Source organism: Octodon degus, unplaced genomic scaffold (assembly GCF_000260255.1).
Source record: "Octodon degus isolate 3935 unplaced genomic scaffold, OctDeg1.0 scaffold00187, whole genome shotgun sequence".
In the NCBI taxonomy this organism is placed as follows: domain Eukaryota; kingdom Metazoa; phylum Chordata; class Mammalia; order Rodentia; family Octodontidae; genus Octodon; species Octodon degus.
In genome coordinates, this window is record NW_004524763.1 from 4,740,549 (window position 1) to 4,764,120 (window position 23,572).

At 33.4% G+C, this 23,572-nt stretch overlaps 1 protein-coding gene across 1 annotated transcript in view; it reads left to right on the forward strand.

The window, feature by feature from the left end:
• Dzip3 (DAZ interacting zinc finger protein 3) overlaps window positions 1-22,601 on the forward strand; it is an 89,616-nt gene extending 67,015 nt beyond the window's left edge. Inside the window, exons 19-32 of the mRNA XM_004643976.2 lie at window positions 389-554; window positions 2,135-2,230; window positions 2,384-2,511; window positions 6,981-7,049; window positions 8,792-8,888; window positions 10,333-10,436; window positions 12,051-12,138; window positions 13,510-13,611; window positions 15,576-15,701; window positions 17,658-17,797; window positions 19,186-19,306; window positions 20,202-20,336; window positions 20,422-20,517; window positions 22,147-22,601. Coding sequence (XP_004644033.1) covers window positions 389-554; window positions 2,135-2,230; window positions 2,384-2,511; window positions 6,981-7,049; window positions 8,792-8,888; window positions 10,333-10,436; window positions 12,051-12,138; window positions 13,510-13,611; window positions 15,576-15,701; window positions 17,658-17,797; window positions 19,186-19,306; window positions 20,202-20,336; window positions 20,422-20,517; window positions 22,147-22,257 — 1,579 coding nt within the window. The 3' untranslated portion in view covers window positions 22,258-22,601. The remainder of the gene's footprint in view (window positions 1-388; window positions 555-2,134; window positions 2,231-2,383; window positions 2,512-6,980; window positions 7,050-8,791; window positions 8,889-10,332; window positions 10,437-12,050; window positions 12,139-13,509; window positions 13,612-15,575; window positions 15,702-17,657; window positions 17,798-19,185; window positions 19,307-20,201; window positions 20,337-20,421; window positions 20,518-22,146) is intronic.
• The last annotated feature ends 971 nt before the right edge of the window (window positions 22,602-23,572 follow it).

Genomic DNA, 23,572 nt, shown 5'->3' on the forward strand with positions numbered 1-23,572 from the left:
AGAGAGAGAGAGAGAGAGAGAGAGAGAGAGAGAGAGAGAGAGAGAGACTAATGAGGTGGAAATGCTTGGCAGTATTTCTTAAAATATTGTTTCCCAACATAACTGAAGTTAATAGTTTTAATTTGAAAAGTGAGCTCTGTGATCTCAATTCTTGAAAGCTCTGGGGTGGACAGTGAAATAGATAGGCCAACCAAGTGTTGTCTCAAACTTGCTAATATTCATTGTGATTGCTCAAGACCTGGGCACAGAATGAAAACTTTTCAAACTTTATTTGACCATGGACCCTTCTAATGCTGAGCATCTTATAAAACCAATGCAGTACTAGTGTATATAGCCATAACTTAGATGGAAAGTGCTGTACAAAAATCATATCATGTTACCCCTGTAGTTCATATATGAGAGAAAAAGAAGAACAACTGAAGAAAGAGCAAACAGATTCATACCCAGTGGATATATTTATGAAGGACAGTGCAAGTGATGTTCCAGAAGATTCTACAACAGAAGACAAGTTCTATAGCCTGGATGAATTGCACATTCTGGACATGATTGAACAGGTGAACATGAGTACAAAGCACACATACCCATTTGTTTTCTTCAGAAACAGTTGTTACCTTGTTTTTCACAGTCTTAATAACATTTTGAGAAACCCAGTGGTCTATGCTTTTGTTGGTAGAAAGAAAAAAAATGAGAGGTAAGGTATAGATTGCTTGGTAGAGGAAAAAAGAACCCTAGGGAATGTGAACTTTTTTTGTTAGCTGTCACACTATTTTCTGATTTTAACTACTGGGTAAAAATTATTACAAATGTATTCTTTTCAAAAGATTTTTGAGCAGTGCAAGAAAAGCCAACAAATATGATCATATCCCACTAATAAAATGTCCTGAGAAAAATAGTTTTGTAAAATAGTGCTACTTCTATTTTTTCCAAATCTGTTTAATTTGAAGTGTCTATAAAATATTAATGTGCAATAACAATTTTTTCTGGCTCATTTTTTGAAATGATGTACCTATCTGAACAGGCATAGGAATGATATTTAAATGCTTAACAGAGCATTTAATTAAAGTAAATGAAGGAATTAAATCTAAACTTATTTAACTGACTCATGAGAATTTTCAGTGATAACCTGCTCTGGATTTAAATATAGTAGTATATGTTATGTAGCAATATACTAAGAATGCTAAAGGTACGGTTAGTACAAATGGTTGACAGTACAACATTCATATAATTGAAGGATATGTACATTTTGATTGAAGTTATGACCACTGATTTTTATTCAGTAGCCAGGAAAACTATAAGAAGTAAAAATTAGAATTAAAATCTCATGTGTAATTTCAAAAAATGTTTATTGACTTTAAAAGTATTTAGTACCTACCTGGTATCAAGAGCTATGGTAAGACATAGTGCCTGTTTCAATCTACTGGAAAAATTGAACAGTAAAGTCAAATGTATAGTGCAACAATCAAGCACACAGGCAATTTAGACTGCTTGAGTTAGAAAGCAGACTCCTTTACTTACTGTCTGTGTGACCTTGGACAAGTTACTCATTTTATCATTTTAAAATGGGGGTATGTGGTGAGATACCTCAGCCGACTAAGTGACTGCTTAGGCAAGCAGAGGCCAGGGTTTGATCCCCAGTACCACATGCTGTGCTGGCCCCACCCAAGCATGCCCTGAGCCAACCACTGAGTCCTGGGCGTGGTGGCACGCACCTGTAATCCTAGTGCTGGGGAGACTGAAAACAGGAGGATCACTTTGAGTCCAAGCGTAGAAGTGAGAACCTGTACCAAATACATTAAAGAAAAAAAATAAAGAAAGAAAATGGGAATAATAAGTGCTACCACCTATGGTTCTTACAATAAAAGCATTATGAAGAAAATACTTAAAAATAGAAAAAGTGTGCAGACAGTGTTACACAGTCTTAGCACCAGGAATCAAAGTACTTATGGTATTACTTAGTGAATGCTGTAATTGGGAGAAAGTTGGCTTATCTAACTAGAGAAATAATGTTTCTGAGACCATAAAGCATTAGTAGAGGTTATCTTTAAATCCTCTAAGTATAGTAATATATTAACCCACTAATGTATTATTGATTTTAAGAGAAAAATGAGACATGCATGTTTTATTTGCTTAATAGGGCTCAACTGGTAAGGTAACAGCAGACTATCGAGAAACTGAAAAAGAAAGGCTTGCTTGTCAACAGCAGCTTTATAAATTGCACTACCAGTGTGAGGTAAGTGCTTTTGCCATTGAATCTTAGGAAAGTAAGAAGTATTTCAAATATTAAAATTTAATATCTTCATTTTTAAAGGAACCTACTTGATGTTTGTTTTTAGTTTCAGTCCTGACTTGGACAAAAATAACTGAAATATTTTACATTGATCAGGATTTCAAAAAGCAGTTGAAAACAGTGACATTTCGGTGGCAAGAAAATCAAATGCAAATTAAAAAGAAAGAAAAAGTAATCGTATCTCTTAACCAACAAGTGGCTTTTGGAATCAATAAAGTTTCCAAGTAAGTGCAACATTTTTTTAAAAGGGCAATCCTGGGTTTACCTTGTTTATTATATATAAAATATGATCTCGATGTAGCCACTGGGTGGCAGTACGGCTGCACAGTAGAAACTCCAGAGCATTTTATTTGCTTGAAAGCTATCCATATTTTTGCTTTGCCTCCTGCATTGAGAAGTACACAACTGTTCACTCTCTATATATATCAGGCTTTTCATGTATTGCCCCAACAAGTGTGAAGATAATAGAAGTACATGAAAAGGATAATTAACTTTTAGATCATGACTCTAATTTTTAAAACTAGAATCAATGTTTATCTGTTTCTTTATAGCACATAAGTACATTTCTCAAAGACATTCACAAAATCAGTTGAGTGCTTTTTATATTGGTCTGTCAGAGTATTTGTTCTAACCCTGAGAGAAAATGAATCAGTTCAAGATCCTTCCCTTTTTCACTGATCTCTTTTCTTTTTCCACCTTTAGTTATTAAATGCCAAAGACCAAAAATTCTAACTTCACAGGGAAAAATAGGTGATCTGCTTTATTTCTTTTATGCTAATAACTTCCTAAAATATGTGTCATTTGAAATACAGCATAATTTTGTGGCTCATGTTAATAAACAGTGCTATTGTATCTTCATAAAATTTAATGTAAAGTTCACTATAGCTTCTAGGATACTGATAGGAAGAATAAGCAAAAACTAGAGAATGTTGTAGAGGATACAAAATTGGACAAATACTTGGCAGCCATTTGTTTCTTAAATTTTCTGCCATATATCTCAAACATGAAAATATTTTTACCAAAAGGTTGGTGATATCAGTTTCAAACACCTTCAGCCTTGTTCCCACTGCTGTTAGAAAGATCTAAGATCAGAAGGAAGTAAAGACCTAGGGAAATGGGCAAACTAAGATGGCTGCAATTACTTATTTTACTTATCTGTATTTTAGGATTCAGAACTTTTTCTTTTAGCCTGTTAAATGTTGAGCAGTCCAGAAATACGTCAAATAACGGTAGAGATCAGAAAAGTAATTCTATCATTGTAAAGAAGCTGCCTTTCTCCTCTGTCTGATGATATCCCTCTCTACTCTGAGAGCTGACTTGCATACACTGTGTACATGTGTCTTCACACAAGGAACACTGAGTTGTAAACAGTTGCAAAACATTTATCAAGCCTATAGCATCATGAGCCTGTAGGGTGACATTTGGGAATCTAGCTGTGACAATAGATTAACATGTGATAATTAAAATTACATATAGCAAAGGGACTATTAATTTCACCAAAGTATAGTATCTCCATTCCTAACAGCTCCTTGTTCTTACAGTTTTAAGACCATAGACATGATACAACAAATAAACATAGGAACACTTCAAAAGGTACAAGAATGGTCTGCCAGTCTTGACATGTAATGCCTTATGAAGGGCTTGGTATTGACTTTTGTCAAGTTTGGGCACTGAAAAGTAGGAAGAGAAAAACATAATGTCTAAAACCACTGGGATTTGGGGAATGAAATGGCAGTAAGTTTCTCTATTGATATAGTAGGGCCCTGAAGGAGCCTCTGCATTAGGATGGCCAGAAAGCATGGGGAAAAAATCATCCAAGAAAAGACAGTTCCCTCTAGCAAAGTATCAGGAAAAGGAAAGTGTAATAACAGAAAACCTCTTTGACAGTACCCAGCCTGCTCTAGCCAAAGGCCTGTGGGCCCCACACCATTGCTAGGGACTAGTATGCTCTGATTCACACACCTGACAGAAACAGGAGGCAATAATTTATTCCTCTGATAATGCTTTTTCATCAGGACCAAGAAGGCAGCTGATGACTGTTTTTTATTATTATTATTTTGGTTTAGAGCCTTGAACTTAGGCAGCTGATCTTCCAGTCCCCACCAGGCAGCAAGAGGTAATCCTGTAATTCCTATGCTAGTATGGGCCAGCTAGCAACTTAGTCTTTACTTCTGCCCAGCACAAGTGAGACTTAACAAGTAATGCCAGGCAGAATTCCTGAGTCCTAGACTTTGTTCCTACAATATGCTCCTCGTGGATACTAAATCTCTGCCCTGTAACTAACTGGCCTTCCATTCACCCCTTTCCTTTGTTGATGCCAGAGGAGCGAAGTTCTCCCTGTACTGTGAAGTAATAAGAAAAAAAAAAAAAAAAAAAAAAACCAGTCCTTTTCTTTCTCCTTTCCTGGTGTCAGCAGGGCCTAACAGGAGTTGATCTTACGCCAATATAGGCAAAAGGCATTGTGAGTTACTGTGATCCACACTTTCATGGTAACTTATACACTTTTCAGCTTCATGCATTATGAGTCAGACCTCACTTTTGCAGGGATGTTGATAGGGCCCAGTGCAAGGCTGAACACATGTATCCACTGGACCACTACCTCATACCACAGCTGTCAGTTAAAAATAAAAAAAATAAATAGAACCCAGAGTCATCCAAAATATGTAGGCTACACTCATGTAGAAAACATTCATCATACCAAAAGCCAAGAAAATCACAGTATAAAGAAGACCAACAAGGGCCGGGGAGATGGCTCAGTGGAATAAACGCTTCCCTGGCAAGTGCAAGGGCCTGAGTTCAATCCCCAGTTCCACCAAAAAAAAAAAAAAGACCAACAAATGACATTAAAATGATCCAGATAATTTTATCTGAATGAATTATTTTGGGTGTAATGCAACATCATAAAAATACTTCAATAAAATTGAATTTAATTTTATAAAAATCTATAAAATTTCAGCTTATAATAGTTATCATAAAGATTAATAAGTTATAAAACTAGAAAATACAATACTTAAAATTTAAGACTTCTAAGTATAAAGATGATAGTTTAAAAATAAATTTACCAATAGGTGAATAGAATTTACTCAATTTAAAAATCAAAGAGAACAGATTAGAGGGAAAAGACGATAAAAAGAAAAAAATCTCAGCCTGTGGGATGATGATAAAAGAGCTGAAGTCTTTAGGATTCTAGGAGAGTGCAAAAAAAAATGTACACTGAAAAAAAGTGTTCAAGGATGACTAAAAATTGTTCAGGTTTGATAAAATATATAAATTTACAAATTTAAGAAGCTCATGTAGCCCTAACTAGTAAAACTAAAGAAATTCTTGCCAATGTATGTTATAACTAAAGTTCTGAAAACTAAAGGTAAAGGAAAATACTGAAAGTAAAAAGAAATGCAGTAGTCCCTCTTACCCAAAGGATACATCCCAAGACCCCCAGTGGCTGCCCAAAGTAGCAGATAGTAGTGAATCTTATATGTACTGAATTTTCTTATCAATATATACATATGATAAAATTTAATTTATAAATTAGGGGCAATAAAATATTTTTTTTTAATTTTATTTACGTGTGTGTGTGTGTGTGTGTGGCCAGCTCAGCCCACCAGGGGGCGGGGCTGGCTGGCATGTGGTACTGGGGGATTGAACTGCGGTCCCTGTGCTTTGCTAAGCTTGTTCTAAGTAGGTGCTTTAGACCACTGAGCCATCTCACCAGCCCCAGTAAAATATTAATAATAACAATTAATAAAATAGAACATGATGGCAGTCATACTGCAATATGATTGCCAGCATGACTACTCTGATATTAGGTAAAATAGAGGTAACTTGTACACAAGCATTAAGGTACAAGAGTAGTTGATCTGATATCCTAGTTAGCTACAAAGTAACTAATGAGTGGGTAGTATACACAATGTGGATACACTAGACATGGGATGATATGCCCATATCCCATACAGGACAGAATAGGAAAGCACAGATTTCATCATGCTACTCAGAATGGTATATAACATGAAGCTTATGAATTATTTCTGGAATTTTCTGCTTAATAGTTTTCTATTAACTAAAGCCCCTTTGTGTCCAACAGTCTGAATTTATCAGACCTGAGGAGAAACATACTTTTGATATAAATGTCTTCATATTGTGGTGAAACACTTGCCTTTCATGTATATGAGTTCTATCGCTAGTACCAGAAAAATATTTAGTTTATAGTTTGTAATTAGTGTTTTTATTTGCACACAGCATCACTTTTATATATTTAAGGTCTATTTTTCTTTGAGACCTCTAATCTTTTATAGTTTTCAAGACTTGAGATAAAATATCTCTTTAAGGACCTTAGACATCTCAATTCCACAACAGGCCTAGAAAAATCAGAAGGTACCATTTCTGTTTTCTAGTAGATACACTAAAGTAGAAAAAGCTGAAGCTAGTTTTTTCAAGTCACTGAGCTGGGATACATGATAAGATAATAACATTTCTCTGTAGCTTTCTAATTTACTGAGTTGGAATTTCTTTGGATAGTCGGTAAAGTAGGTAAATTTCAAAAGGAACAAATATAGGAATTAAGTTAATCTTTTGATCCTTATGATTTTTGTCCAAATTAGAGATAATTGGTCCCATCCTCAGTTACAGGTAGGACTGTTGTGTGTTAATGTGAAATGATTTCTAACATTTATGACCCATTTTCTCATTTTCTTAGATTACAGCGTCAAGTCCATGCTAAAGATAATGAAATCAAGAACCTTAAAGAACAACTTTCCATGAAAAGGTATAGCCTTTGTAAGGGATGAGGAAGGGTGAACATAAACTCTCTGAAATTTTGTATTTTACTGGATAAGGAAGCCGTACAATTTACTGGGTACTTTTGAGCATGCTGTTGAGTAGTAACAGTATATTGGAGTAATAGGTATAAATTTGAAGTGTGCTGGGCAAATTTAGAGGTGTGATCACCTTACTTCTAGCCCTGAAATTTGCTGTGAAATTAAAACAGCAGAGTTGCAATCCCACAACAAACTACTGCAAAGGACTAGAGCATGAGGGTCTTACTCAGTGCTACTAGATGAAGCTACTTTCTAAAACTAGATTTTATTCTTATTTACCTAGTATTTGCTGTGGGTAATTTTTTAAAACAGTTTTTTGAGATCTAACTCAAGTAGCAGAAAATGCACATTATTAAAGTGCTTATTGTATATGCACAGAGGTATCTGGCCATTAGTACTGCTTATTTTAGAACATATTACTCATTCTTTTTATGGATAAGTAATATTCTATTATTTCATAAGGCATATTTTACCTTTTAATCAGTTTGACATTTAATTTTTTGCATGCCTTTTTGTCTATCATGAGTAAACTTACGAATATTTATTTACATCTTTTTTATAAATGGTTTGATATCTTTTGAATATATAACAAGAAATTTAATATTCTTCAATTATATATGGTTTGCGTCATCATTTTTCTTAATGATGTTATTTAGAGCACAGATATTTTTGATGAAGTCCATTTTGTTTCCTTTTACACAAATTTTGCATGTTATTTAATGGCATAATGATTCCTCTTGTGTTAATATATGTCTTTGGGTATTTTGTATTTTTCTCTTCTTAATAGGCTTTGGCCTGAATGATATTTGTAATATGTTATTGTCAAACTTATCAGTATTAGTTCCTGTAACATCTCCCTATTTCTAATAATAAAACATTGAAAATGATTTTTATGACAGTCTTTATTATAGTGCATTTTCAATTATTTGCTGTCATTAAAGACAAAATTTGGTTTGTATGCTAGAGAGTCCTAGGACTCAAGTACAGGAAGCTGAGAAAATATGAAGAGAAAAAAAACCTCACTGGCTAGTGGGTATGGCTTTCCACGATTGCCTGTGTAAACCATGTCCTTAGCCATGTTGCTCTCTCTCTCCCTCTCAAGCTGTAGGAATTTGCTCTTAATCAGAAATTTAAAAATGAGGGTACTAACATACCAATAAAAATGCTTTACTGTCCTACCGATTTGATTTGCAACTGTCTCATTGCTATTTGTTTATTAATAAAATTATGGGAAAAAATGCTTTAGCATTTGACTTTATGGCAAAGATAATGAAAGCCTATGTGGTTGCTATTGTTTGGATGCAAAAAAGCTTGCAAAAACTTTTAATTTATCTAAAATCTATTTTAAAAGGTAATAGTTAACATTAATTTAGTACTTATGTATCAAGGAAGAGAGCTGTATATTGCCTGAATGAATTTTCACAGTTCTTTTTAAAGATAATAAAACTTTGTATGCTCTAACATGTGGAAACTGAGGGATAGGGAGGTAACCTGCTGTCTTAGTTTGAGCTTCTATAACTAATGTGGACTAGGTAGCTGGTGAACTCCAGAAATGTATTTCCTGGAAGCTACCAAAGTTTAGATCAAGGCACCACCCATTTTGGTATCTGGTAAGTATCCACGTCTACATAAGATGAAAAAGTTTGCCCTGTTGTAATGTTGCTTACTCTTTAGTGATCATATCTTTCAGATCTCAGTGGGAAATGGAGAAGCATAATCTGGAAAGCACGATTAAAACATACTTAAACAAGCTGAATGCAGAAACTAGCAGAGCCTTAACAGCTGAGGTAAACAAATACTGGGAAGAAAGTTTTTGTTTTGTGCTACTAGTAGACTAAAGAATAGGAAAAAAACACTTAATGTCTAAACTAACAAAAATAAGACATCTTAGAACAAGCCAAGAAAACACACTGCACTCTTGTGCTTTTTATTACTTATTAGCATGTTGTATATAAATACTTCAGTGTTTATAATCTTACGTGTTTTCCTTTATGACTCTTAAGAAATTGATTGTGGCAGTAGGCGAACAGATGTATACACCTTAAGAAAATTCACATGAAGCAAGGTCACTAAGCCAAACTTTCAAAGAATGACATTTCATTGCTACTATAATGTCCCTTTTCTCTACTATATCCTATATTAGACCTTACAACAATACATACACATTATGTAACCCAGTGTGAAAAAAACAACTTAATTTCCAGACTTTTAGAAAGTAATCCAGTTTCTTCTAAGTTACTTTAGAGCACTGCACAGAAAAAGAAATATGATGCATATTTATGTGTAGGTTACCTTTATAGATAATGAATTTGACATAAAGTAAAATTCATGTTTTTTTTAAATCTGTGATATTAAAAGCATTATAAACCTTCTCTCCTGTGTCATTGGTAAGCTTTGTTCTCTCGCAGAATAGATGAATTCCAGAATCCAGGAACCAGTGACTGATATATGAATGGAAAATCCACGGAAATAGTTTTAAAATACTAGCTTTAACAAATGGAACACCCACATTACCTTTAAAATGTTTTGTGTTCTTTGTACTTTACTGCTTTTTTTTTTCAAGTATCTTTCTGATTCCATTATTAATTTTATACTTAATGCTGTCTGGTAATGTAGTTTTTAGTGAGTGAGTGATTTTTTAATAAAAAGGAACCAAAGGCTAAATTATTGTGCATTGGTAATGATTTGGAAAGGATTCTTGATATGGGAGGAATTAGTATTAGACCAGATGACTTCCAGGGCCCATTTGGACTATACACAGTTCTTTCTATGTATTCTGAATTTCTGATCTCTTCTTCAAGAGAAAAAAAATAGATGTCAGGACTTCTTTAGACTATTCTCGAACTTTGCTTCATATTAGTTCAATAGCTTCTGAAAGCTAACAGTATTAAAATTATAATGCACAGGCTATGCACATTTTCAATTAAATTAAAGTCTCTAGGAAAAAGATATCCTTTTTACATTTTTATATGATTGCAAATGTATACAAGTTTGAAAAGGAGTGTTCTAGAATGTTTACTATCATAATGAGAATGAATATGAGAATTAGAATTACATGATTATATTGATTGAAAAGCTTTTTTATAATATATTTTTAATAGAATTCTAGGTATTGTTGGATTGAAAAATAACGTAAAACATACTTGTCATATAACAATTTAAAATATACTTGGGAAGAAAATGTCCATTTACAAAGACACTTTTATCTTTTTCTTTCTCAAAAATCTGCAGGTGTATTTCTTACAGTGTCGTAGAGATTTTGGGCTGCTTCATCTAGAGCAGACTGAAAAAGAATGTCTCAGTCAGCTTGCTAGAGTGACTCACATGGCAGCAAGGTAACATTCCCAACCTCCATAATGCATATTGATCTTGAGATTCATAAACACCAACAAGGCTGAACATATCCCCCGATGTGCCTTATATATAGCACAAGGTAGTCTTTGAGTGATGCCGCCCCCTTTTTCATACATCAGAAGTAAAATTTTTGTCACTTTGGTTTTTGTAACTTGTTACTTTTGATTAAGTGCTGAGAAGCAATGCATATAGCAATAGCTCCTGAAAGACTTTCCTGGTTCCACAGCGAAATATATCAGAAGTCTCAGGGACATGCACAAAGACCATATATTTACAAATGTGGATTCTTACTGGACTTTTTTTTCTAATTGTTTTTCCTTCTAATGCTTGATTTAATTACTTTTGGAATACATTGAGGGAAAAATCATTATTACGTATAACACCATATGAAAGGTAGTTTCCTACTATGATATATTAATAATTTTCAAATTTTTGACAAGTTGCCTGAACTCTTCCATATATTTATGATCTAATGGGCTTTTCTTTCAAAATTTTAAAAAAATTAGAATCTCTGGGACCAAGGCATTTTTTTAACGATTATCATTTTAGTTATTATTATTGTTCTTTTAATTCAGAAGAATCAGAATATGATGTTTAACAAGATTACCAGGGTATATAGGTGTACACTGAAGTTAAGAAAGTGCTATTGTAAGTGATGACACCTTTTATTTACTTGCTAGAAGGAGAAAGGCACCTGTGTAAAATAGAATATGAAGTTTCTTTTTATGAGATAATCAAGTAGTGATTTGTTCTGGTCTTGTAAAATTCTTGAGCTGGATTATACAGGTACAGCAGTGATTAAAAAGGTACAGATAAACCTTTTTAAAAGGCCTTTTGACCACATGAAGTCTTTTCTAGAACTGATAGATCCTAAAGACCTCAAGGTTGTTGATACCTTGAATATGTGTTGGACGTGGTTTGATGAGGCTGCTGTGTTTATGCAGTTTGTGCATCGTACAAAGGGAAGAATCTCATTTGCCCTCACAGTATCTTTAAACGAATTATAATGTAGCCAGATAGGCCAACTGTGGCTCTTTTATATCAGAGTTAATCTAAAAACAATCTTAAGAACTACTTCCAAGATAGGTCAACATTTTTTAAACTGTTCCTACATTGGACTCCTAAGGGAATTTTTCTGTTTGACTTTCTCTGCTTCCCTACTGCATTGAAGATATTCCTATGAGATACATATATATTCCTATGAGATAAATGTGCCTATGATAGATAGAGAGGTAGGCATGTAGGTAGGTGGATAGGTAGAATGATAGATAGATAGACAGACAGACTGACCAACCCACCGACCAACTGACCGACCAACCAAGATCATACCAAGATAGAAAAAAAACCTTGGTATTCTGGAAGCCTAACTTGTAGTTTTTTTCTTAAAAAAAGAATTCTTATATATTGCTGGGTTTTGTTATTTTTTTTTATTAACAAGCCCTGCCATGTATCTTTAACCCCATTTGAGTTCATTGTTGTTAATAGAGGTAATTTTATTGCTTTCTTTTATTTATATGTATCTTAGGGAACTTAATGGAAACTTAAGTGTATTATAAAAGGAATAGCTTATTTTGTATCTCCTTTTCCTACATTAGCAACCTAGAATCACTTCAGTTAAAGGCTGCAGTAGATAGTTGGAATGCTATTGTGGCGGATGTTAGGAACAAGATTGCATTCCTCAGGGTAAGTCTTGAAGTATATTTAGAGCAAATAGGTTGAATATTGTGAGTAGTATTTAATTAAGGAAGACATCTAATATTAAAAGCAATTAAGAAAACTTAACAAAGAAAATGTTCTATTCATATAAGCTTTCAAAGTTTATACCTCCAATTTGGCATTACTTTCATGTAGCTGATGGTAGATAGCATCCTAGATTCACACATGTGATCATTTAAATCCATTGTCCATTAAGTGATGAACTCAGCATTGTACTTCACCTAGCTTTCCTAGAATTCCAAAACCAGATTTTTGCCATGATCAAAAATCTCATATCTAGTCTAAATAATAATGTGTTTACAGAATTAAAAGGAAGATCAATTAGTCTTATATTAATTTTTAGCCTTTTTGAGCCAGCCAGATAGCTCAGAATACTAAAGCACCTGCTTAGGCAGAGTGCAGTGGCCAGGGTTCAATTCTGGACATACTTTTCTGGCCCCACCCCTGGAGTACATTGAGACTGGGTATGGTGGCACACATCTGTAATCACAGCACTTGGGAGGCTGAAAACAGGGGGCTCACTATGAGTTGGATCTATGTAGTGAGACCCTGTTGACCCTGTACTAAATACAAAAAACAAAACAAAAACATAATAATTTTCAGCCTTTTTATATAACTGTTCCATAATGCAGAGTAATTTGTAATTATTGGTTCAGCTGAGTCAGGACCATACTGAAGGTAATCAAAAGAGATGACTCACTGGTTATTTACTTGGCTTTAGAATATTTCTATACATAATATTATCATGTAATTGTAATTGTTTTGTGACTTCATGATACTACCAGCAAAAAAGCAATACTTTTGTGAAGAGCTGCCTAACAGCATTGCAGACTTATCCAACTTCTTCTTCGCTATTTCTCCCCAGTACTTTTTTACTGTCTTTAATGATGTTTAAAATTTCTGTTTCATTTATGTAAGTTTGAGTATCAAAAGATCTGCTCCTGTTTTTCATCCTTATTTCTTTGCAAGCATATGTCTTCTGTAGGAAGTTTTCTAAAAAAATTTTTATAGGACTTTCTTTTCTAGCTTTTGTGTGTTGTTGATTAAATAGTATGGTAAAGTAAAATGAGCACAGTGCTAAAAATGTTGAAAATATGGTGTTAAACTTTCAGGAGTTTTTGGCAGATCTTATCACATGGAACTGTGGATTATGTGTTACCATTTCTTATTAAACAACACTTGTAAAAATGCAGATATTTACATGTGTGGATAGTGGTCTCTCTCAGGTCGAGTACCACTGTTCTATGTTTTGTTATTTAAAACAACATGAAGTATTCTTATGTACTTCTTTTTTAATGTTGATTGTACTCTAAGATATTTTTTCTTCTCTTCTATCAGACACAATACAATGAACAAATCAACAAGGTGAAGCAAGGATTTCCCTTGAGTAGTTTGCCCCCTGTCCAGCTTCCTCCACCACCTCCCAGTCCTGAGATACTGGTAAGAAGCCTGCTTGATGGTTTAGAAAATTGCCATATTCATTTGAGTAAAATGGTAAAACTTTAAAATACTGAATATACAGTGTGTTTCACCTGTATTCTAAATGAAATAGAAACATACTGTGAGTACCAGCTGCAACCATATCTTTATCTGCTAACATAATTAGCAGACCATAGTCACCTGGTGAAGTAATTCATAGCTGAATCAACTGAGGCTGATATAGTAGCTTCTGTTGCTGGGTTTTAGTGTTGCATTTGATAGGTAAATATTATGATTCCTCACTTATTTTCTTAATCCCACTTACATTATAGAAGATAGCTAATGAATACCCAGAACTCCCACTGCCCCCTTGTTACTGCCACTGTATAACTGAAACAGTGCATCATAGCAACCTAAAAGGTACTTTCTGGGGATTTAGTCCCCTCTACTTCAGCCTTAGACTTTCCTTTTTTCTTTAATTCTCTTCTATTTTCACCAGCAAGGACAGCTTCTTGTTATTCCTCTTCTTTAATTTTATTAGGGATGAGTGCATTTAATCAGATGTGCTAGTCTCAGTTCTATATCGTTGATTACCTTTATGAAAAACATGGTGTCTTAGTCCAGGTGATTAAATACAAGATTCCAAGAGAACTTTTAGAAGGACACTATTAGGTGACTTTCTAATCATGTAAGAGCTAAATGTTGGAGAAGCAAGATGTAAGATATTTGGGAGCAGATGAGTTTTGGTAGTACTCCTGCTTGTAGTAGAACTCTGAAAATGAACTCTAAAAATTTCTACTAATGGATGAGTATAAAAGATAGCTTAAACATTATGTGCAGTGTATGGAGTTATACTGTGTGTTACTTCAAAAGCAGGATTGAGAACTAAAAGAGTTATGGGAACCTTTAGGTTAGAATTAAAAGTACTGCATTTTATAATTTCTATCATTTCAGATTCTATAGGAGCACTGTTTTGTGAATGTTGTCTGGCTTTCAGTGTCATTATGCCCCCAAGTATGTTAAGTAGCTGATAGAAAAATCCCAAAGATTGCCTGTTACAGGAAATAGCACATATTTTCAATATGATTTCTGAAACCATATAACTTCTGCCCATATTCAAAATAGTTCTCACAGGTTATAGTCTCTTTCATTATTCTAAATGTAAAATAGTTCCAAAGAGTGAGCAAGTAGATACAGAGTTGTTTTTTAGAGTTTCCTAGAATCATACTGGTATAAACCTTGAGTAATAGCTATGAGTGATAATCTAAAATGCAAAAAGCAGAATCAAACTTTGCCCTCCAAGCCCTTTAGGCCTTTATCTTATTGGAGAGGACTTTAACCTATGTGACTTGCCTAGCTTTAGTTAAGGGCAAAAATTCTGTAGACACTCATAGGCTTCACTTTGATATATTAAAGCCTATGATTGTATTAAAGTGCAGGCACCTGAGAAGTACAGCAATACCCACAAATATGTCTATGTCATTGTAAGAGAATTTATCCCTCCAGGTCACATTGCTTTTTTTTTCTGTTTTTCTTGAAGATAAATATAAAATTGATTTCATTACATGGTACCTTCAATCTGTAATAGAGGAAAGCAGTATTTTGTTATAGCTTTGAATTTTTTTTAATGAAATTTCTCAGTATCCATATTGTCTGCCAACATGATCAACAATCAGTAAGAACTTCCTTAATGTAGTACTATACTATTACAATTGTGGGGGGGTGTTAAAGATTACCCAACCCAACTCACTCATTTTATAGACGAGGGACTTGGCATCCCAGGTTATGTAGCATGGTAGAGAGAAAAATGACAATAAAATCTGGCTCTCTTTTTCTGCTTCTTAGTGATCTTATGAAAGTATCTTACTGCCATTTTTTTAGATATTCATATATTTAATGTTATGACATTAATAATTGTCAGTCACCTATATGAATGCATAAATGTTTGTGAATTTCTTGTTTTTGTTTTACCTTTCCTATTATAGATGCAGCAGTACTTGGGAAGACCAGTTGTGAAAGACACTTTCTTTAGACCCATACTTACTGTTCCTCAAATGCCTGCAATTTGCCCTGCACTCATCTCTGCAACTGGCCAACCTAGACCTCCCCTGGTAGCATCGTTTCTGGTGGAACAGATAATAATTAGTTCTCTAGCACTGTTCAGGACTCCTGAATACCTTGTTTTTTGTTTTTTTATGTGATTATGATTTTGATTGTGGTGATGATAACTGAATGAAAATTGAATATTATCTGAAAAAATGTTTTCAGGGTATTACATATTACTTCTTTCATTAGCTAATACTAGATTTTGGATCAAAAATAGATACATGTTTATATTAGTGGGTCTTCACAATTAGTTTTGCTTATATAACAGGCAACAATGAAGGCAAGGTAGGTTTACTTACATAATAGGCAACAATGCAAGATAGGTTGATATTTGTAATAATTTCTTTTTAGTGTGGTTGTTGGGTAGATTGAAAGGAATTCAAGTCACAGTAAACTAAATTATGCCACAAAGCTAAAGAAAAAAATTTATTTACACACACATCGTAGGACATACAATCTTTCAACTTCATGAACAATATAAATAGAGTCACCTTGGAACACATATCCTAAAGTTATAAATTTTCCTAGCTACAAATAGCCAGACAAGTGTTATCTAAGCCTGAAAAAGGAATAAAGACATTTAAAATTATAAGAATTATTATTTGGGGTTCTGGCTAAGATAAGCTTTTATTATAAAAGAAATCCTCTTTTGTGAGAATGATATTAGATATAATCAGTGAATCAAAAACCTAATCTTGAGTTTCTCCTAGGCACATTCTGGGCAGTTAATTGAATATCTCTTTTTCAGATATACACTGTATGCAGTCAGATTGATTCTGCTTATTTTCATAGAAGCTGCATGTCTATAAATAAATGTTTATAAGCTTCAACATCTTAAAAATGTACCACATGTTTTTACCACAATATTACAGTGTTTCTCATGCAATTTGGTTGCCCACCATTGTATAAATTTTTTTTGAAAACATTAAAATAGTTTAACTGTCTAATGAGATTACTTTCTAATAATTGGGAAAGCTTGGATACGAAGGCCAATCTGATTTCTAGGCAGTATGTTAAAACTCCATCTCATGAGGCTTTGTACAAGTTATTTTAATGACTAATCACAGTTGCTAATTTGCTAATATATATCACAGTTTGCTAATATATATATATATATATATAATTATGTTAGTATTCAGATTAAGACTCCATTCACTTATTGATATTAATTACAATTGTAATGGCTTTAAGAAATAATTTCCATAAAATATAGGGAAATTTTCCATGGTTTCATAGCTCAAATATATCACTTTAACTTCCATATTATCTGTCTGTAACATTATGAGACATTTGACAGAGAATTGTAGTACCATTTTTCTCTTTAGTTAGTTGTTGAAAAATTTAATGTTAATGTTTTTCTAATAATAAAAGTATATATGCCAGTCATAAAAAATGCAAATAATATAAAAGTATACAAGTTAGAAAGCAGAATTAGCATATAATTGAACCCCTAGAAGAAATAATTTTTTAGAAATTGTTATATAACTTGCAGTTTTTATATGTATTTATGCATATACATTTAAAATTTTTGATATTATATGAGTCATAAGTACTATGCCTTTTCTGTCTCAACATTTTTGTGAATATCTTACATTCCCAGACAGATGAAGATGTCTATTTTAAACAACTTGATTAGATGTACCATAATTTATATACTCATCCCCTTATTTATAAAGTTCAGGTTGATCTTTCCACTACTATAAAAAAAATACAGCAATAGACACAATTTCTGTAGTCATAATTACTGTGTAATATGCCATGCTTTTATAATCAATAAAAAATCACAACAAATTAAAAATATTGTGGCATTAGTTAAAGGGAATGAAAACTCTAAAAAAGAAATGGGCATTTCCATTTTGTTCTTCTCTAAGCTCATTCTCTGAGGTATGAGAATGTGGTGATGACATAGAATATTGCTCACTAGTCAAAACTGATGAGTTGTGTTTCTCTGTGTCTTCCAGATGACTGGCATAACCTGGACTCTGCCCGCACCTGTGGGAGAGACTATGCCTCCTAGTGCAGGGCTGGGAACTGATCTATCCATGATGAATTGGGAGAGGATTACAGACAAGCTGAAAACTGCTTTTCCACAACAGACCAGGTACGTCACACATTATAAGTCATATGACATGGGCTGCATTGCAGTAATTGTGGCAAAGAAACATTTCACAGAACCATAATAGTTACAAATAATGTACAAATGGTATTGTGGCCTTGGTAAGGAAAATGGAATTTGCCAGGAATTGATATTCTATAGAAATGTTAAAATTCTTTACTAATATTGTTAGTTTTAAATCATGAGAAAATAACTTTTTAAATTTAGGCTTACCCATTTACTGAAAGTACAAATAATTATGAATTTATTCAATTTTAATGCCATTAGCTGTAATACTTTAATAACCTGTTTCCGAAGTAAATTTTAAATTTATTGTATGCTACATGAACTGAAAACCCCAGGTTTTTGTTTTCTACTTCCTTAATCTTATTGAGCTTCCTTATGTTTTTGTTAAAGAACATAGTCAAATGTAAGTTATCATGAATTAACCATATTTTCATGATTTGATATTAGATGAGTCATAAGTACTGTACCTTTTCTATCAGCACAGGTTTGTGAGCATCTCACATCTCCAAACAGATGTGGATGTCTGATTTCAGTGGAAAGATACTTACTTTTACTCCAACACAAATGAAGCTTTTTTAAAAATCTTTACTCTTGCTTCCAATGGAACAATTCTAATTTTCTCTAGTATTTGGAGACCCACTCTTTATTATACATACTGTTGCAATTAGGATTAGATTGTCATTTTATAAACTTCATAGCAATAAAATTAAAATGAAAAAAATCTGTCATACAGTTGTTAGAAGTAGATTGGCAAAGGCTGATGATACAACATTTCATTTGGTATAGGAAAATATTTCATCCCTATCTGTTCTATCAAAAATGTATATGCAGGCTTTAGTTCAGTGGACTTCGGAAGTTGAGATTGAAATAATTGTAGGTGTTTATCATATAATGAAAGTTTCTGTTAATCTTCACTTTGCAGTTTTATTTAGTCTTTGTTTTCTGTCTTATTAGTTTTACCAAAAACTATCAACACTGAAAAAGAAAAAAGGCAATGTTGACATAGTTAAAACAGAAAAATGTTCACTTGACTTCTGCACAAAAATCAGTAAACTCAGCATTTTTGTAGTGTGTTCTCAAAAGTTAAAATCATTTTGGGAAAAAGATAAACATTAAAAAAAAGATAAACATTTATTTTCATCACTCTTGAACACATTAAACATCATTATTAACCCAATTAAGAATTTTCATTTTTATTTCAGATAAATGCAGAGGGACCTTTAATTATTTTTTAGATCAAAGCCCTAGAGTCCAATCTCCCGACATGTTAAATGCCGATTGTGTGGTAGGATTTTATATCTTGTTTGGAGGGTACATCCTCAAGGCGGTAGGGAAAATCAGCACATCTTTTTGCTGATCTCTTGCAGAAAGGAGCTTACAGATTTCTTACGAAAATTGAAGGAGTCTCATGGGAAGTCTTTGTCTGGACTGACATGCGATGAAATTATTTACAAGATTTCCCAATTTATTGATCCCAAGAAGTCTCAGGTGAAAAACAAAACAAAAAATTATCTGTGCTCCCATGTCTCAATAGTTACATGGTTTCATTTTATCTATGACGTGTTAAGAAAGTGAGTAACCTCTAGTCATATTAGCTCATTGATTAACAGTGAATAATTCAACAACTTCAGCTTGACAAGTGACACAGAAAGTCTTTTTGAAATACAATAAAATTGGCCCCCGCTTATTGCTTAGTAGGATATATTTGTGTCATTTGCAGGAAAATGGGTACATCTTAAGCCCATAATGTCAAGTAACATACAGAAGACACAAAAAGTTAAGCATCACATAATTTCTCTTATGTGAGAAACCCAAAATATAGTTTTAGAAGTAAAATAAAAGATAGAAGATAGAAAAACTGGAGTAGTCTTTATGAAGATAGAAAGAAGATTAACAGTTTGAGAAAGGATGGGCAGGGAGAGAAAGGGAAGTAAAAATGAATATGATGCATTATGTACATGTGCTGCTTCCCCTAGATGAATGTAATTATTATGTATTGCAAACAGATAACCAATAAACAAAAAACTTATCACCTCGAAATTTTCTCAGGGAATTGGGGATTGAACTCAGGCCCTTGCACTTGCCAGGGAAGCACTTATCCTACTGAGTCATCTCCCCGGCTCCTTGAGTGATTTTAAATGACATTTTTTTCTAATTTTCCATAAATACTTATTTTAATTTTAAAAAACACATGAAATTATTTTTATCTTACCTGACTCTGACACTATTGCCAACATTTGTTTCAGGATACCTCGTGAATCTAATTCTTAATTTTAATTTTAATTTTTTGTTAATTCTTGCAGCACTTCATTGTATGCAATTCTGTCAGTTCATACTGTTTTAAAATAATTCTGACAACTGAGTATAATGTTTTTATTTTCAGAGTCAAGGAAAATCAGTGCCAAATGATACTTGTGTTTCAATTTCATCAGAACCTAACGCTCCCCAGGTCCCCAAATCAGCTTGGAGGCCCCCCAGTTCTGAAAGTTCTGCCATGTGGGAAGGAGCCAGTAACGTGGTAAAGCTGTTGATTATGAACACAGCAATCCTAACAATTTAGGAGGGACAAATAGGCTCTGGTTAACATACATAATTTTCCCTAGGATGAAGAGGAAGAAGAGCCTTGTGTGATTTGTCATGAGAATCTGTCTCCAGAAAACCTTTCAGTTTTACCTTGTGCTCACAAATTCCACTCTCAGGTAACTCTTAAAATTTGTCCTGTGAATATTTTCTTATTAATTGGCTAAGTAAAATATCTTAATACTAATACTACCTTACTTAAAATCCTAGACATGCATCATTGTCCAATGGCATGTCACAGATTCCATGGTGTATACCTCTGTACTTCACATTTGGGTATTATACACACGTTTGAACAGTTTCCTCTATGTATGTAGCTGTATCTGTACTATGATTTCTTAGATTTATGTATGCCTTATAAAGGAAAGGGGAACATTGTTGAGATTTAAATAGTACATGGTAGGCAGTTTCCTTGAATAGACATGGGAGAAGTATTGATTGATTGACATAACAGTTTAGCAGCAGAACTAACTTTGTAACAATTCCTCTTTACCTTTACTTGTTTTCAATTCTACAAAGTGTCCTCTATCTGTATTTAATGACGCCTTCCTCATATTACGATACATAAGACTTATAGCAGTGTGCCCAAGCTCCTGTGCTTTATCAGGCTTGGGTTTTAATGTTAGAAAAATGTAAGGCTGACATACCTTTATTCTTAGCCTTTATATGGACTAACTCCTAGTATTCCTGCTGTGTAAGTGCTATTGACAATACAATGTTTGGCCCAGGTCTTTTGTGGAGAGAGGAAATTTTACACAGGAAAAGATAACATTCCACAGGACTGGCCAAATAGTTTAGCAGATTATAGCGCCTGCAAGCAGGTGCAGGGGCTGGGGATTCTATCCCTGTGTCTGCTGTGCCTGCTGCACGCCTGTAATCCCATCTCTTGGGAGGCTGTAAACAAGCAGATCACTACAAGTCTGATCTAATAGTGAGACCCTGAACACCCTGTACACCCTTCTCTAAAATACAAAAAAAAAAAAAAGATAACATTCCATAGAAAATTTCAAAGAAGTGCACAATAGCCAATCACTTTAAGTGATTTTTGTAAATCATTTCAAAGATATAACATAGTAAAGAATTATTTTTTTTTTGATGTGAAGACATATACCCAAAATGTATAATCCTGAAAGGTCTCCAATGAAGATAGCAGCCTTTCTCATGTAAAGTTTGTAAAGTCTTAACAATTCATAAATGTTTAATAAAACATTTTAATTCTTTGTCATTATTCATTAAACAGAGTATATGATTCATTCAGATTATTTCTTAGGGTTAGAATTAGTGGGACTCATATAGTACCTATCCTTAAACTCATTTGACCCAGCTCTCTATTACTTATATACATTAAAACAGTTGGTTTTTAGAGAGCCAGTACTCAAGTAAGTGCATCTTCTAGGGGTTTTAAACTTCAGAATACCATAAGCATTTTCTTCAAAGTATTAGTAACTTTTGTATGTTGAGTTCTAAGATTTTCTGGCTTATTGTCAAACATGATATGTAATAAAACAAACCAGACAGAGACAACAGCAAGTTTCCCCAATTTTCTTGTCAGGAAAAATTGCTATGTCTTCTGAAAACTGCAATTGGAGGATGAAACCTAATAGAGTAAACTTACAGACATTGTTCTACCAGTTCCCACTATATTGTTTAGCACACCTCAGAGAAGGAACTGTGTTTGTTGGTATACAGAGTGACAACTCCCACTGCTGGCCAAATCTGAGACTAACATGAATTTTTTTGTCACTTAGTGCATTAGGCCATGGTTGATGCAACAAGGGACATGCCCAACCTGTAGACTCCATGTTTTGCTACCAGAAGAATTCCCTGGTCACACCAGCCAACAGTTGCCTAAGGCCTGACACAAACTGGGTGACTCTGCAAAGAAGCTCAGTTTTTAGACTACAAAATGTACTTTTGCCTTTTTTTATGAGCTGGTTGTGTGAGCAATGTGAAACAGTATGCTCTTCAATGTTGTGGTGAAGAAGCTAGCTAATTGCATCCAAGTGGCAGCCAAAGAGGTCAAGGCAGATCTTCTGGACTTATGAATTAAACTGAAGGGGCGTACGAAGATGGAATTTTAATAATTATAGTGTATTTGCTTTTAGTGGGATTTTTCTTCTGTGAACATAACTACTAATAGGTTTCTTATAATTTTTTTTCTTGTTTTTTCTCCTTATTCTACTCATCTTTTCCTTTCTCTCAAGTATACTGCATTTTAATTTTTTGAAATTAATTTAGAAGAAAAACTAAAATAATAGAGAAATAAGAAAGTTTCCATTTTAATGTTCCTTTCAACTTTTAAAACTAGTCATTAAAATATAATTGAATTATTTAAATTGCATTTTGTTTCTCTATTGTTTTCTGTCCTCTAAGATATGTACCCATACAGAGATGATGAGTTACTTGATGGTAGAGAGCACTCAGAAGTGGTCAGAGCTGGCTTATAATAATGGCTCGTGAGGGATTATTGGTTAAGGTAATTTGTAAGTCAGTTATTAAATTCTTGGTGGCTTGAAATCTGCCATAGTAGGAGTGCTTATACCATGCAGATTAGTAAAAGCTATAAGACTTGTCTTTTCCTTAAAAGCTGGTACTTAAACATCTTCCACCATACTACAAGGCCTCCATGTTCCCAATGTCTTGCACAGTAGGTGCAGGATACATATTCCCAGAATTATAAATCAGGAAGTAGTGAAATGAGAGGTGATTAATATATAAATTAAGTTACTTGCTAAGGTAAATAATTGAAATTTTATGTTCATTTGTAAGCATGTTCTCTGGGCCTTAATCAATTTGCATTTTGGGGGAGTTTTTTTCTGCTTTAAAAGTTTGTAATTTCACTTTATTAGAAAAAGAAAAAAACTGTATGTAGTTGCTTCTTGTGATAAAGTTCACACAAAGGCTGAGTTGTGTATATAAAGCTTGTCACTGAAAGCATAATTTTTAGAGGTCAAAATGTATATTGAAAACAGTATTGTATAAGTGCTGTGTTATATTAAAGTAATTCAAATTTACCTAGTGAATGAAATGTTTCTTGACTCATTCATTCTCTCAATTTCATTAATTTATGAAAACAATGTTTTCTGACTCAACAAATATTTTACTTATATATTTCAGTGTAAATGTATTTTTAAGTTACTTTAAGCCTGTATTTAAAACTTCTATTTCTATAAT